The 17,909-nt window shown below is 34.0% G+C and overlaps 1 protein-coding gene across 3 annotated transcripts in view; it reads right to left on the bottom strand.

The window, feature by feature from the left end:
* The window catches only part of SOS1 (SOS Ras/Rac guanine nucleotide exchange factor 1), a 171,837-nt gene that overhangs the window by 51,300 nt on the left and 102,628 nt on the right, over window positions 1-17,909 (bottom strand). For 2 of the 3 annotated variants that reach the window (XM_004436726.3, XM_014792346.2), the window contains exons 6-8: window positions 16,381-16,524; window positions 5,303-5,413; window positions 5,124-5,222 (exon numbers count right to left, since the gene is read on the bottom strand). In XM_004436726.3, the coding sequence (XP_004436783.1) occupies window positions 5,124-5,222; window positions 5,303-5,413; window positions 16,381-16,524 (354 nt within the window). The remainder of the gene's footprint in view (window positions 1-5,123; window positions 5,223-5,302; window positions 5,414-16,380; window positions 16,525-17,909) is intronic. The other variant, XM_087436858.1, reaches the window with a different exon arrangement.

Here is a 17,909-nt window from a genome sequence, read left to right as displayed (position 1 = left end):
CTTATTTAGATGATTAACTCAGTAATTTTGTATTCCTATGAGTTTTTACCTGCCTATAATCCATCTATTTGAAAAATACTGCAGTTGTTGGCTTTTCACTAGATTTTGGGGGAACTAAAATTCAATTTTAAAAATCCAAGATTAGGATGAAATGATAATTGGCCTAATGCAAAAAATATATATATGGGATTAAGAAAGCCAATATACAATGGAGAGTCAGAAAAACAAAAATGACTATAATTTTTATAGTATACCAAAAACTAATCGTAATGGGCTGAACTATGTTCCCCCAAAAGATATGTTCAAGTCCTAACCCCTGGTACCTATGAATGTTATCTTATTTGAAAACTGAGTCTTTGCAGACATAATCAAGTTGAGATGAGGTCATATGGGATTAGGATGGGCCCTACATCATTGACTTGGTATCTTTATAAGAGAAAGGAGAGATTTGGATGCAGAGATAACAGAGAATAATGTGAAGCTGTGAAGAAAGTGATGTCAAGATGGAGGCAAAGATTGAAGTGATGGCCTCTATAAGCCAAGGGATGCCAAGGATTGCTGGGATCCACCAGAAGCTACTAAGAGGCAGGAAGGATTCTTCTCTAGAGCCTTTAAAGGGAGTATGGCCCTGCTGACACCCTAATTTCGGACATCTAGCCTCCAGAACTGTGAAGGAATAAATTTCTGTTGTTTTTAAGCCAGTCAGTCTGTGGTACTTTGCTTTGGCAGCCCTAGGACACTAACACACTAACATACTATAACAATAGAGATTTGAACATAATTTTTTAAACTGAAGGAAACTTACCTTTCCCTAGGTTATACAGACCCAGCATACTGGCAAGAGAATAGGTAATTCTCTAGGGAACTGATTGGTTCAAAATCATCCTGTGTGATTTTTTTCTAATATTTGTCTGAGCATACCTTAAGGAGATAAAATCATGTCTAAGGAACAAAGAAAAAGTTAACATTTTTGTTGAACTGAATGTTGTACCGATTTGCTAACCTTCAAAATACTGGTCAACATATTTACTTAGCCCCAAGAAACAACTCTAAATTTATTTAACAAAGCAAATTAAACTTCACATAGAAAATCACATTATTGGAGCAATGTGGTTTTCAAAAGGACACAAAGGAAGTTTTTTTACTTCATAAAAATAACTTTAATTTGAAAAAATTAATCAAAGGTTCCAAAGACTTGACTGCTAACTTTAACTTGCTGGGAAAAAAAGAGTATTTTATTTTCAGTTTCAGTAACATGAAAGTCTTATAGCATTAATGACTAAACTTTTATTTTCTGAACTTGTCAAGTTTAAGCCATTCTACCTAAGTTTCCAAAATAAATGTAATTATATAAAATTTATAGTTAAACTTCTTTTAAAATATAGACATTTATAGGGATTATAAGGAAAATTTATTTTATTTTTGCGATTCATTTTTTAATCAGCATTTATTGAATGTCTAAATGCCAAACACTACTAGGCATGAGAATTCAAAGACACATAGGGCTCAGTTCCATTCTTCATGGAGCACATAGTCTAATGACAAGGCAGACAACAAAAATGGGACAAATTCTATAAAAAGGTATAAAGAGAGTCAGGGAGCTCAGTAAAAGTACCAGCCTAGGGAACCGAGGGAACTCAACAGAGGAACGAAGATTTGAACAATCTCTTTGACAAGTAGGAATTTCTCAGATGAAAGGGTAAGGTAGACAGAAGAGGCATTCCAGGGAAATGGAAAAAAAGAAAAGGATATCGAATCCTGAACAGATTTGACACATTCAGGACTACTACAAAATTTTTTATGGCTAAAGCATAAAGTGGGTAAAGATCAAGTATTAATAGATAAGGCTGCAGAGAGGCTAAAGAATTTAGACTTTGTGTTGCAGGTGACAGAGAACCAACTGCACTTTTCAAACTGGGAGTTCCATGAGCTACAAAGACCATACAGGAAGCTGCTACACTAGTCCAGGCAAGACATGCTGAGGGCCTGGACTAAGGCAGTATCAGTGGAATGGAGAGAACAGGCTGGATTCTAGAATCATTTCTGGAGTCAAATCATGATGATCTGCTAAAAAGGGAGAGAGAAGATTCAAGGATGGCACTAAGGCTTCTGGTGAAGGGACCTGAGCTGATCAACAAAGATATGAAATACAGGAAAAAGTACAGATTTGGGCAGGCAGGGGAAGGGGGAATTGGTGAGGAATGAAGGGAGTAAAACGTTAGTTTAAAATATCTGCAGGGCAAGAAGAAAAGTCTCTAGTAATGACAAACTCAGTATTTATATTATTTACTGTACATCAAGTTATTTTACATACACTATCTTGGTTGAAAAAACAACCCAGTGAGATAAGCACTTCACAGATAAGGAAACCAGGGCTCAAAAGGTGAAGTGACTGGTTGCAGACCACTCAGCTAGTAGGCCACCGGGCTAGAATCAGAGAAGAAATATCAGACTCCTATCTACTCCAATGAGCTTTCAAAAGCCATTCCATGCCATAGATAAATTATGGCTAGTTTCTAACTGTCATTGATGTCTTAGCATTTTGCTGCTTCCCATTGCCACAACTTTATGCAATCATTGTTGAGTCCAGAATCACCAAGTCCACATTGGCAATGTCCAGGAGAAAAAAAATTTAGAACTAGTAAGAATCATGCAGTTGGAAAAAATCTTAAGACACTTAGGAGTTACAAGATCTTTCAGTCCAGCTGATGGAGGAATCCTCTACGATAGTTTCCCAAAATAATTTCCAGAAATGTAGTACATTTTAAAAGAGTTTCATGGTCTAATTAATTTGGGAAATCCTGGAAAACAATTAGATTGCTTTATTGCACAATTTCACAGAGGCTTTAATATTCTAACATACTCTGAAAATTTCTAGGAGCATAAAGACGCAGTGTTCCCCAAACATTATCTGACCAATGAACATTCCCCTCAAACTTTTTATTTAGAGTATCTCATGGGACTAGCATCCCGTGAACACACTATGAAAATACTGCTCAATGAAAATATTTAATTAAGCAACATTCCAACAAATACAAATTAAACATTAGTACAAATACTACATTAGTGCTGAGGAAATGCAGAATAAAAGGAGTGATCACAGTCTGTGGGATTAATTAGGCAAAATTTCCAACATACTGCTAATTTTGCAATGGAACTTTAGGCAGTAATATGAACCAGGGATACACATGCTAAAACCAGTAGAAATCTTTTAAATTGCTGAATGATGCACTTATAAATAAAAATTCTATTACCATAACTTACAATTTAAAAAATTTTAATTGCCTGTACTTGGAGGAGTAAATAATTAATTTCTTTTATATTATTAAGATGACTAGATTTTACAGTCTTCTGAACCTTCATCAAAGCATCTTGTTCTTATTTATAAATTAATAACTGCTTCAAGATTTCATATGGCCTTTAATCCTTCAGAATTTCATTACAGTTTCAGGTAAAAATCCCATTATTAGAGAGACCATTATGAAGAAGGATTCTATATAACAAACTTGTTTGCAAATGTCCCATTATGATTACGGTTCGCCATAATGAATTCTTTGTAAAGAATGATTTTACACACCAAATGCTTCCTCTTGATTATCCTCTTAAAATAATCATCTATATTACTAAAGACCTTAAATGGTATGCTGTTTGCAGAGAACAGAGAGCTAACAGCTCTTTAATTCTGCCTGGTGATTAAATTCTTTTAACTCTCTTAGTCCTTTCCCAATGCAAACATTCTTTCTTGAGAAATCTAACTGAAGTCCAAATTACTACAATGTAAAGAGACCTGGCAAAATGGAAAGAAAATGTAGGGATGGGAGTTCCTCCAGTTTACTATATTCATAAGCCTTCTATTCACTCACTGATTCATTACAGAGCCCATTTCATCATGTACTCTTGTAAACTATAAATATAATTTCTAGTAATATATTCTCCATAACAAAATTATGATATTAAATAGAATTTTTCTTTAATGAGACATTCTTTTAAAAGCTAAAGAAATAAAACAGTATTAATGCATGTCTTATGTGTCCTTATGGGGCTAGTTCATTAAAGGTAAATAGACTATTTTTATTATTCATTATTTAAATTTTTGAAAAAAATTTGATGTTTTTTAGGACATATTATCCATAATCCAAAGGAGACATCATTACTATATAAGATATTTAAAAGTAATTCACTTTGAGCTACAGTATTGAATTATAATTTATATAGACTAAGGTTCCTTTTTCCCTTAGTTAATTTCAGTGTATAATAGGAAAAGGGTCGGGGGGGGGCGGGGGAAGCAATACTCTTTCCTTTCAGTCAGTGGTTCTTAAATTGAGTATTTTGAACTGTGATTAAATGTGGAATTTTTACTAGGATTATATATAGTTCACGGTTTCTTCTTCTTCTTTTTTTTTTTTTGTGAGGAAGATCAGCCCTGAGCTAACATCCATGCCAATCCTCGTCTTTTTGCTGAGGAAGACCGGCTCTGAGCTAACATCTATTGCCAATCCTCCTCCTTTTTCTCCCCAAAGCCCCAGTAGTGTATGTCATAGCTGCACATCCTTCTAGTTGCTGTATGTGGGATGCGGCCTCAGCATGGCTGGAGAAGCGGTGCGTTGGTGCGCGCCCGGGATCCAAACCCGGGCCACCAGTAGTGGAGTGCTTGCACTTAACCGCTAAGCAACCGGGCTGGCCCTAGTTCACGGTTTCTAAAGTAATGATGAGGAGTTTTATAGAGACAGTTGCAAACTTGAGCTATGAAAATTAGAGGATTAATGTTTCCCATTACTTTGGCCTATTCCCACACTGGGTCCCTTATCTAAGTCCCTGAATCTGCTAAGGTCTCAAAATGGAGATGGATGCATAAATCCAAGGTTGTCTCCAAATAATCAGCCATGGAAACAAAAAGGAAGGGCACAGGATAAAAAAAAATCTGATGATTGCTTTAAAATTCACTATTAAAACTGGAGAAAATATGCCACTCTTTTGCAGATTCTACATTTGCTTCTTAACTAGAAAAAGAAAATAGATACAGACTAATATTCACAGATGCTCACATAATAATTCACAAACGAATTGGTAAAAAACTGCATCACACTTGAATATTCTATAAGCAGCAGTGAGAGTTTTCTTACCTTCAAAAGTTCAAAGTAATGTAGACAGTGGTAAACAGGGGCTAGAAGTAGCCTGGGTAAAACATATTGAACAGCCTCTTTGAAACCTTCGCCTATTGACTAGAAAACAAAGTGATTTAATTTTTTTTTTTAAGTTTACTTTTCAGACATCATATATCTTGATTTAAAACTTACTATACCTGCAAATAGAGTGCTGCTCCAGGCTTTGATAACTGACTAAGGAAATGATCATGAAAACCAGGTCGTAAAATATCTCGAGCATATGATTCATATGGATCAAATGCCAGCTCCTTAGAAAATGAAGGTAGAAACAAATAATTTTTCTCCAAGGTAAAACATAAATAACCTACCACCATAAACACAGAAAGATTAAATTATGGCAGCACAATTATATATTTCTTTTAAAGCCTCAAAACAAAATTACATGGCTATTAATTATAATTTTAATAGAATAAATCTAATATTCTCAAGTAAGACGGTAAATCAATTCCTTCTGATGAGTAATAGGATCCTTATATGTTATGATGTCTCTCATCAAAGGATTCTAGTAGAGTATTATCAACAAATGGTCATGAAAATGGGCAGACTTTTGGTTCTGGGAAAACAAACAAAGTTTAGCCTGAACAACAAAGAATATAGATATCTACAACTAGGTAAAGTATAAACATTTAGATTACTGGTGCCAGACATTTATTTTCTCATAGGTATTTCTTAGTGGTAGAGTTTCTTTCACTTTCAGTAAGCCAGAGGTAACAGTTTATATCATCTAAAATTCATTGTTACAGTTTTCACAAAACAATTTAATCCAAATTGCCAAAAAACTTAACCATCATAAATCATTAATAAATTAAACTACTCTAATCGTTAGGTCTAAAAGAGTAGAATCTACTGGTTTTGATGATTCCTGGGGAAAAAGAGAACAGGTGTCTTGATTTTAGCAGGAGGTAGGATCTCTTCTCTCTTCCATCCTGTGCCCTATTCCAGGTAAGAAAAAAACCTTTTCGCTCTAGATTCTAGCAAGAGCTCATTTCTATGAACGGTAATTCTAGAAAGAAGAGGATATCTAGTGGAGGAGTGCAGCAGAAGAGGGAATGAGAGAACAGATGATGTTTATGTTTAATTACCCTAATGTTTCTTAGATTGTTTTTTTAAGGAAAGATTAAATAACAACACAGGATCAGAAATCAGAAGACCTGAGTTCTGTTCTTTGTGAAATGCAATATGGCATACGAAGTTCCAAGTCATCCTGAATTCCTTGAGCTGACTCCATTCATTTGCTAATTTCAGTTTTTTCAACTGACTTCCCAACTAAAAATTTCTATAATAATATAACACCAGAAATTGCAGTCCATTGTAGATTTTATAAGAATGGACAGTAAGGTTTCATCAATAACAAAAAGGAGGGAGTCAGGTATGAATACAGTGGATGGGAGAGAGGAATAAAAATATGATTAGATTGCAGGCCAAATGGACCTGCCTCCTGCTTTTGTAAATAAAGGTTTATTGGAATACAAAAAAAAAAAAAATGTGATTAGATGCTTATATCTTGGGTCTCTTGAACTCTAGAAATTATCATATACAGCAGAAAATGTTTGCTCTCCTCCCCTTTCAATAAACTCTTATTATAGAATTTTTATGACAACTACATACAAAAAGGAAAGGCTATATAGTTTAGTGACTTAAAAGCATGCCTTTCGAGTCCATAGAGACCCAGGTTCCAATTCTGATTGTACTACTTATTAGCTATGTGACCTTTGACAAACTACTTACTCTCTCTAAGCCAGTTTCCTCATTGGAAAATGTGGATAATACTTACTTCAAGGGGTTGTTTCAGGAATTAAATGAGATATCATATGCACAGTGCTTACAATAGCATATAGTATATGCATATGGTAAGCAGTGAATAAATGGTACCTAGTATTATCATTCTAAAATATCTAATCTCAAGAGAAAAACAAATCGACAACTAACTGGAAATCCAAGCCGTCGTCACATAGTTTTATTCTTGAGGATAAATTTGTAGAGTGGGACTTCTAAGCACTTCTAAGAATGCACGTATAAGTCACTAGATGATTTTACGATTAGTTTACTGCTTAAAATGTAATACTTATAAAATTCATTAAAAAATTTAATAATCAATATACTAATTGTGTATTAACAATTAAAAATGTAGAAAATATTCTAAACATACAGAAAAGTACAGAGAACAGCCTAACTATATTCACCATCTAGCTCAGTAAAGCTCAAAATTTTACAATATTTGCTTCAGCTTTTTTTTAGAAAGAAATAAAATAGTATAGATATAATTGATCCTCCTGGGTCCCTTTCACAAGCTTATCTCCTCTCCTGCTGATCCCCAGAGGAAATCACTATCCTGTATATTTTTATATCATAATTACATATGTATTAAGAAACAAGGCAATATTTTCAAACTTTATATAAATACCATAACATATACATTCTTCTGCAATTTGCTTTTTACATTCAAAGTTGTTCTCAAGGTTTACCCATTTTGATTCATGAAGTTCCTTCCAGTTCATTTATTTTAAACTCTGTATAATATTCTACTGCATAAACATATCTCTTTTTTTGGTAGGTAATTTTTTTATTTGGCGGTCATTTAAATTCACATGCAGTTCTAAGAAATAATATGGAAAGAGCCTGTGTGCACACTACCCAGTTTGCCACAATGGTAACATCTTGCAATAGTACAATACAGTACAATATCACAACCTAGCCATTGACACTGATGTAGTAAAGTATAAAATATTTCTATGACCACAAAGATCTCTCTTGTTGCCCTTTTATAACCACACCTACCTCCCTCCTATTATCACCTCCTCTTTAGGCCCCAGCAATCACTAACCTATTCTGCATCTCAATAGTTTTCTCATTTTAACAGTGTTATATAAAGGGAATTATACAGTGTGCAACCTTTTGGAATTGCTGGATCATAAGGTAATTCTATGTTTAACTTTCTGAGGAACCACCCAATCGTTTTCCACAGTAGTTGCACCATTTTACATTCCCACTGGCAAAGTATGAGGGTTTCAATTTCTTCACATCTTCACCAGTATTTGTTGTTTTCCTCTTTTTTTATTCTAGCCACCTTAATGGGCATGAAGTAGTATTTCATAATGTTTTGATTTGCATTTCACTAATGACTAATGATGTTAAGTGTCTTTTCATGTGGCTTTTTGGCCATTTCTATATCTCATTTGGAGCAATTCCTACTCAAATCATTTGCCCATTTTAAAACTGGGTTGTCAGGGCCAGCCCAGTGGCGTAGCGGTTAGGTGCGTGTGCTCCGCTTCAGCGGCCCATGGTTCGCAGGTTTGGATCCCGGGCGCAGACCAACACACCACTTGTCAAACCATGCTGTGGCGGCGTCCCATATAAAGTAGAGGAAGATGGGCACAGATGTTAGCTCAGGGTCAATCTTCCTCAGCAAAAAGAGGAGGATTGGCGTCAGATGTTAGCTCAGGGCTAATCTTCCTCACAAAAAATAAATAAATAAATAAATAAAATAAAATTGGGCTGTCTTTTTGTAAGAGTTCTTTATATACACTGAATACTAGACCCTTATCAGACATATGATTTGCAAGTATTTTCTCCCATTCTGTGTGCAGTCTGTTCACTTCTGATGGTGTCCTTTGAAGCGCTGAAGTTTTTAAGTTCAACTTACATATTTTTTTCTTTTGTAGTTTGTGCTTTTGGTGTCATATCTAAGAATCCTTTGCCAAAGCTAAGGTCATGAAGATTTAGCCATGCTTTCTAAGAGATGTATAATTTTAGCTCTTACATTAGATCTTTGATCCATTTTGAGTTTATATTTGCATATGCTGTGGGGTAAGGAGTTCAACTTCATTCCTTTGTGCTTCACATAACTTTATGGTGTCTTTTTGTGAACAGAAGTTTTAAATTTTTAATCTCTTCTTTTATGGTTTGCACTTTCTATGCGCTCTTCTTTTTCTATCTCAAAGTCATAACTATATTCTCCTATATTTTCTTCTGAACTTCTAAAGTTTTGCTTTTTATTTGCATATTTTTAGTCTTTTGAGAACTTTTTGTGTATGATGTGAGCTAAGGAAGGAATTTTTTCTTTCCATATGGATAGCCAGTTTTGACCCAGCATCCTTTATTAATTAGTTTGTTCTTCCTCTACTGGTTAATAATGTAATCTGTCATATATCATGTGTGCATGTGTATTTTTTTTTCAGGGCGTTTAATTCTGTTCCACTGTCTAATTGTCTATACCTACACCACTACTACATTCTTATTCACTGTGGCTTTGTAACAAATCTTAAAATCTGGCAGGGTAAGTCCCCTCAACTTGTTCCACGTCAAAATTGTTATTTTTGTCCCTTCATTCTTCCACACGAATTTTAGGATCAGTTCGCTATGTACCAGATTTATAGACTATTTGGGGGACAATTGGCATCATTATAATATTAAGTCTTTCCATCCATGAACATGATAAGTATTTCCATTTATTCAGATCTTCCTTATAAATCTATTTTATGATTTTCTTAATAAAAATCCTGCATATATTTATTGGGTTTATTTCTGAATACCTGACAGTTTTGTTTCTATAGTGAATGGAGACTTTTTCCTTTAGCATTATATATTTAAGGGGTTATAACTGAGCATAGTAATGCTAGCAATTTTTAGATTATGATCTTTTATCTAGCAACTATACTGAATTTGCCTAATAGGTCTAACACTATATAAATTTTCTTCAATTTGCTATGTAGACAATTATGTTGACTACAAATAGGACAATCTTGTCTCTTCTATTCTCTTTCTGTCTCTTGGCTAGTACCTCTATTAGAGTGCTGAACAGATGTAGTGATAGTGGCATTCTCCTATAGCTTAACCATTTAGTATATCTTTTATAGGTTTTTGATATATATCCTTTATTAGATTAAAAAAGTTCCCTTCTATTCCTACTTCGCTCAACATTTTTAAGAAATTCATGAATGAATGTTTAATTTTATATGCTTTTTCTTATTTGTTGAGATTTTAATGTTAATGTGGAATATTACATTAACTTTTGTTGTTGTTGTTGTTGTGAGGAAGATTGGCCCTGAGCTAACATCTGTGCCAATCTTCCTCTATTTTGTATGTGGGACACCACCACAGCATGGCTTGATGAGTGGTGTGTAGGTCGCGCCCAGGATCCAAACCCGCGAACCCCAGGCCACCAAAGCAGAGTGCACAAACTTACCACTATGCCACCTGGCCAGCTCCTACATTAACTTTTTAAACACTTCAAACCACTTAAGAGTAAACTTCCTAAGATATATCATACTTGGCCACAGTGTTTTATTATATTATAAACTGATGAATTTTCTTTGCCAGTTTTGTTACTATGTGAGAGTGATTCATATTTTTTTCTTATATTATTCTTACCCAGTTTTGATAATGTATGTATATAATCCTGATAAATTGAGTTATCCTTTGTATCCCTATTTTTGGGAACAATTTGCAAAAGAGTAAGATTAACTGTTTCTTGAAAATCAATAAAACTTGTAACACTAGGTCTCAAGTCATTTGCTGAAACATAATTTTGATTATCTATTCAATTTTTAATGGTTTTTAAGTTAATCAGAATATCTACTTCTTCTTAGTCAATTTTCCTATTTTATATTTTTTAAAAAATTAACCATTTCATTCCAGTTCTCAAAAATTTTCAAGTGGATCTTAGTATTCTTCCGTGATTTAAAAAATCACTATCTGGGGGCCGGCCCAGTGGCGCAAGCGGTTAAGTGCGCACGCTCTGCTGCGGTGGCCCGGAGTTCGCTGGTTCGGATCCCAGGCACGCACCAATGCACTGCTTGGTGAGCCATGCTGTGGCGGTGTCCCACACAAAGTGGAGGAAGATGGGCACGGATGTTAGCCCAGGGCCAGTCTTCCTCAGCAAAAAAATAAATAAATAAATAAAAGAGGAGGATTAGCAGATGTTAGCACGGGGCTGATCTTACACACACACACAAAAAATCACTACCTGTAGTTATGTCTTTTTCTTCCTAATATTTGTACTTTTTGTTTTTTTTCCCTTAATCAGTCTTACTAGCGGTTTTGTTGTATCTATTGCGTGCTTTCTAGTTCATTAATTCTGTTCTTCTGTTACTTCCTTTCTTATATTCTCTTAAATTTACCTTATCTTTCCTCTTTCTTGGATTGAAACTTTTACTCATTTTAGTTATTCCTATTTTTTTTTAAAAATGTCTAAAATTATACGTTTCTCTCTATGCACTCCTTTAGCTGCATGTTACAAGTTTTGATATACAGTACTTTCACCTTTGTTCAGTTTCAAATATTTTGTAATTTTCATTGTCACTGCCTCTTTAACCCATGAGATATTTAGAAATTCACTCTTATGGTTTTCAAGTATTTTTAAACTTTTTACTGTGATTTCTAATTTAAATTTCATGCAGTCAGAAAAGATGGTCTGTATACTATTATATGAAATTTGAGACTTTTTTAATCTAATATTGTGAACTTCTATCTTGAAAAGAATCTAGTCTCTACTGTTACGTTGTTGTTTTAGTGCTGTTGAGTCAATGCCAACTCCTAGCCAGTCTGTGTACAGTAGAGCAAAACTCTGTCCAGTCTTTTTGCGCCATCCTCTCACCTTCCAGCACTACATCCGACAATGCTCTGCTGCTATTCAGAGGGTTTTCATGGCCAATTTTTTCAGAAGTGGGTGGCCAAGTCCTTCTTCCTAGTCTGTCTTAGTCTGGAAGTTCCGCTGAAAAGTGTCCACCATGGGTGACCCTGCTGACATTTTAAATACTGGCGGCATAGCTTTCGGCATCACAGCAACATGCAGCCACCACAGTACAACAACTGACTAATGGGCAGTGTGGTTCCCTGACTGGGAAACGAATGTGGGCCAAGGCAGTGAGAGCACCAAATCTTAACCACTAGACTACCAGGGCTGGTTCTACTGTTAGGTACAGGGTAATATATATATTTGCTTCATTGATATATATATATATATATCTAACCTGTTCATTTTGTTATTCTAATCTTCTACAGCCTTACTAATCTCTTTTTTTTGTTTTTCATAGAGATGTGCTATAATTTCCTACTATGATGGTAAACTTTTCCATTTCTCCTTGTAATTCTGTCAGTTTTTATTTCTTATATTTTGAGGCTTTATAATCAAGTGCATACACATTCACGATTATTAAATCTTCATGATCTTGTTCTTATTTCCTTTTACTATTAGGTAGTGTTCCTCTCTAATTTTTTTTTTTGGTGGGGGGAGGGGTGGATAAAACCATTTTATTGAGGAGCTTTGAGGGAGGGTTGAAAGGCTGAGAGGACTATGACATCTGAAGTCCTTGGCCTGGCCGGAATCTTCCCAGCTTCACAGATGCCCTTACTAATATTTTCCCCCTCAGAGCTTACTTTGTCAACTTCTATCAATTGATTTTTATATCCCAGCTTCCTTTTATTTGTTTTTATATGTAATGACTTTTCAATCCTTTATTTTAAATATCTCTGTGGTTCTGTTTTAGGTCTCTTGCAACAAGCTGCATAAAATGGACTTTTAAAAATCAAAAATAAGTACTTTCTTTAAATAGGTGAGTTCATCAGTTTATATATACTGAGTTACTAATTAGGAGTATAATGAAGTTAGTTTTTTTGTATATTATTATTTTGTTTTCATTATCATTATTTTTCTTTGCTTCATTATTCTTTCCTATTATCAGCAGAAATGATAAAAAGTGTTACTATAGTTCTTTTTTCTCCATCTGTACATTGTAAGCTATGCGTTATTTCTATTCTTTTCGTGATTTTCCTAAATGTTTCAAAAAATCAAATATAGTTTGTTATCTACAAATTTTTCTAAATTTTAGAGCGAGTTTAAAGTTGTTCAGTTTTTCTATCCTTCTGAATACAAGCCCACTTTACACACTGTACATTTTATTACTGGTGCTTATAAGTTTAGTTTAACCCTTCCTTTTAAATACAAAAGTTAAAGTTTTATTTTTAAAATATTCAATAGTTTATCAAATTTACCAACACATTTCTCACCATTAGTTCTTGTATTCTTTGACTTCCGAGTACAACTTTCCTTCTTGCTAAAGAACATCCCTTTAATACTTCCTGTAATGAGGGCATATGGCTAGTAAACTCTCTTGGTCAATGTACGTCTGTTTTTATTTCTCACTTTTTTCCTCTCATTTTTTGTTAAATTGAAGTATAACTTACATAAAGTCTACAATTTTATGAATTTTTAAATATGTATGCAATGCAGCTGTGTAATCACTACCCAGATAAGGAAACAGAAATCCAGCACCTCAGAGAAGCTTCTTCATGCTCAACAGTCAACCACTCTTCTAACCTCTATTCCCAAAGATCTGTTTACATGTTTTTAAACTTTCTACAAATAGAATTTTATAGTATTTTGAGTCTTATTTCGCTCAACATTGTTGCTTTTTTTAAATCAGTAGTTCATTCTTTTTTATTGCCATATAGCATTGTGCTGTGTGAATATATCACAAATTATCCATTATGAATAAACCTGCCATGAAGACTCTTGAACATGTCTTTTGGTAAACAAGGGCACTCATTTTTGTCTGGTATATGCCCAAGAGTGAAACTGCTGGATCACAGGGTACATTGTATGCTGAGCTTTAGTAGATATACCAGTTTTCCAAAGTGGCTGTACCAATTTATACCCCCTGCACCAGCAACGTAGAGTTCCAACTGCTCCATCGTTTTAAGTTGCATTTCCCTAATGGATAATGATGTTAAACACCTTTTCTTCTTTTAGGAAGTACCCGCTCAGGTTTTTTGTCTATTTTTGAGATAAACTAAGCTGTCTTTTAGTTATTGATTTCTAGGAGTTCTTTATATACTCTGGGGTATGAGTCCTTCATTGGCTATAGATACTGCAAATATTGTCTCCCAGTCTATAGCTTTGCCTTTTCACTCAATTTTGTCTACTGACGAACAAATGTTCTTACATTTAACAAAGTCCAGTTTATCAATCTTTTATGGTTAGTGGTTTGTGTCTTGTTTTAGAAATCTTTGCCTATTTCAAGGTCATGAAGATTCTTATGTTTGCTTCTGCAAGCTTTATTATTTTAAATTTTGCACTCACTCTTGAATAAAAGTTTAGTTTGGCAGAAAATTCCATTTTCCCTTAGTACTTTGAAGATATCACTCAACTGATTGCTAGCCTCTACTGTTAAAGAGAAGCCTCCTGTCATTCTATTTGCAGTTCCTTTTCAGGTAATATTCTATTTTCTCTCTCAGAGCTTTTAAGATTTTCTATTTATCCTTGATGTTCTATAGTTTCACCACAACGTTTTTGGCTGTGGGTTTATTTTTATTTATCCTGTCCAATACTTGGAATTGGTCTTTGCTCTGGGAACTTGTGTCTCCATTTCTGGAAAATTTTCAATTTTTATCTCTTCAAATATTGCTTCTCCATCATTCTTTGTCTTAAAGTCCTATTAGATGTATATTCAAGCCTTTCAATGTAGCCTTTATTACTCTTAATTGGTCTTTCATATTCTTATGTTGGTCTCTCTGTGTTACAATCTCAGTGAATTTCTCAAACCTACCTTCCAATTCACTAATTTTATCCTTGAACTAGGTCTGGCAAATGTTATACTACATAATGAGTTTTTATTTCAATGTCTGTATACCTAATTCTCAATATCCCTAACTGTTTCTTTTGATACTTGTTCTTGTTTCCTTTCTGCTTATTTTAGTTTCACAGTGTCTTTTTTATAATGGATCATATTCCTACATTTATCTCTTTGAGAATCCTAAACTTCTTTTAAACTCTTTGTATGTCTATTGTACAAAATTAATTTCATCTAGAATGAATTCATGTTCTAATTGTTGATTTTGTTAGATATCATTCTAAGTATTAGTATTTGTCTTGTATTTTGGAATTCTGTATTATAAGCTTCTTAGGGGGAGGCTTTTACTTTTGGTTTCCTTTTTTCTCTCCCATCCCTTTATGATCACTCTACCAGACTAGAACCTGCTCTTAAAATGACTTTTGGCTCTCAGGCTCTGTGATCATATTGGCTTAATAACATGGGATACTTTGTTAGGTTTTAACGTATATTTGTTATAAGGTAGTGTTTTCGTCTCACCACTTCAAGTCCACAACTTCTACAAAACCTTCTGGCAGCAGGTTGGCAGATTTCCCCTGCATCCTATTATAGCCAGGGTCTTGGAGCAAGAAGTCCTGCTCACTTTCATGGAGCACATCTAGTCTTCAATATCCTCAAGAGCTAAACACCCACCTACCAGAGCTCACTACCTTGAATGTCTGTTCCATTTCTGACCTTGTTTTTAAGTCTAGTGATGTATATTCCTTTTTTTTCTTTTTATACTTTATGACTTCCATGTGTTTGAAGCAAGAGTGGAAGGGCTGCAGTGAGCTTAAACTTACTATACTATTTTGCCTGAAAGTCTTAAATTTTTTACGTTTTACAAACTCAACCCTGTGTTATAAAAAAAGATACAGTGGATTTTAGAGTGAGAACAAGCAAGAGCTAGAAATCTCAGAATGACTATCAATTCAACTTATTAGGACTAACTCATAGATGTTAGCATTTGAAATATCCAAGGAGAGGGTTACCATTTTTCTACCCCTACGGATCTGAATCATCTAGGTCCTGGACTTGATTTTCCTATTCACTTCACCCATCCTATTCTAAATGTGCAGTTATCACATATAAAGTAGCTTACTGTGTGTGAAGGTGGTTATCTAAACATTTCAGGTAGGTTATTTTATTTAATTTTCACAAAAACCCTGAGACCTATTATTATCCTTATTTTACAAACATAAATATAGAGGTTTAGAGATGTGAAATAAATTGCCCACAATCACATACAACTAATAAGTAGCAGAGTTTAGACTGGAACACAAGTAGTCTGACCTCGGATCCAAGTTCAATGGCCTCTTCATTGATAGGGCATTCATCGATTTTTCTTAACCTTGCTATGTAAGATAGATGATTGCATGTCAGCTGTAAATGCCTCCCCCCTCTGTGGGATCTACTTTTTTAAAATGGATGACAGATTACTTTTTCTATGTTTCATAAGAAAGTAGAAACAAATGTTGATAATGACCCTATGAGGAATGGGCAATACAGCTGAGTAGTCAGCAGTTTATATTATGACTTAAGCTGGAAACAAGAATTAAGATTCCAATTTTATTGCAAATACATGGTTTTTATGCAGACTTTTTTTGGTATATAATTAAAGTACTTACCTCTGCTAAGTCTTCAAAGCAGCTTCCTACTAATGGATGGGGACTGCCTTCATCTGTCATTTCTACAGTATCTTCTATGTGGCCCAGTAACTTTACACTAAGTTCATGTATATCTACTATACGACTAAATATATTTTCTACATCCTGTTAGAGGAAAAACATTAATTCAGTTAGGTTGTATAATAAAAAACAAATTTTGAGGTAACAAGTCATTTTACAATCACGAAATTTAACGTGGCAGATACAGTGAGAAATTTTAATGACTTACAAATATAAGTCAATTCAAGAATTTCTTTTGCAATGATGTACAATTTGCAAATATATTTCTCTAGGTCAGTGGTTCTCAAACTTTTTGGTTTCAGGACTCTTTCACACTCTTAAAAATTACTGAAGACTCCAAAAGGCTTTTGTTTATAATTGTCTCTATCAATATTTACTATACTGGAAGTTGAAACCAGAAAATTTTAAAACATTTATTTAAAAATAACAATAAGTAGCACTTTTATGAAAAGTAACTATATTTTTCTAGAACAAAAAATTTAGTGAGAAGAAAGGAATTGTTTTACATTTTTGCAAATCTCTAAAATCTAGCTTAATAGAAGATAGCTGCATATATATTTCTGCATTCAATCTGTTGTGATACATTGTTTTGGTTAAAGTATATGAAGAAAATCTAGCTTTACACAGATAAGTAGTTGGAAAAGGAAGGACTATTTTAATAGTCTATTCAAATAATTGTGAATATCCTTTTCTTTGTATGGTTTATTGAGATATGTCACATATCATAAAATTTACCCTTTTAAAGTGTACTATTCCATGGTTTTTACATATTCACAGAGCTGTTCAAACATCACCACTATCAAATTCCAGAATATCTTCATCACCCGAAAAAGAAAGCCTGTATCCATTAGCAACATTCTCCACTCTTCTCTTCCCCTCAGTCATTGGCAAACACTAATCTACTTTCTGTCTCTATATTGCCTATTCCGGACATTTCATATAAATGGAATGAATGTCCTTTTACGATATTACACCAAAATTCAACAAATAGTCATTTCCTAAAGGTTAGTTGCAATGTGAAATCTGAAACCATATAAATTTTGTACTGTTACATTAAAATCCATTAGCCTATTCTGAACTTTGAATGGATCTTTTACCCACGTGTGATTTTGCAGCACTATGAGTTTGGTCACTTGGAAAAGATTGGTCCACTGAGTTCTGCAGATCTTACAAATATTAACACAGTTAACACATTTCACTATACAGTGTTAAAAGACCAAATCCATTTGTACCACTACCGATCATGGGAGTGGATACAAATTTTCCAAAATTCTAATTTCACTTGAAAGCTCAAATTTTATCACTGTCAACAAATACTGCCAGTTATTTTCCTTGAAGTGACAAGTTCACTTCATTCATTTTTTTTCCCCATTTCATTCATTTTTGAGAACTGTCTGCCAAATACGCAAGTCTGAATAACCATAGGTTGTCAATCATTCTTTCAGGTAAAAGCAGTGTTTCATGAAAAA

This window comes from Ceratotherium simum, chromosome 11, assembly GCF_057802395.1.
Source record: "Ceratotherium simum simum isolate JZ-2026a chromosome 11, ASM5780239v1, whole genome shotgun sequence".
NCBI classification, from domain to species: Eukaryota; Metazoa; Chordata; class Mammalia; order Perissodactyla; family Rhinocerotidae; genus Ceratotherium; species Ceratotherium simum.
This window is presented reverse-complemented; position numbering and strand designations above follow the sequence as displayed.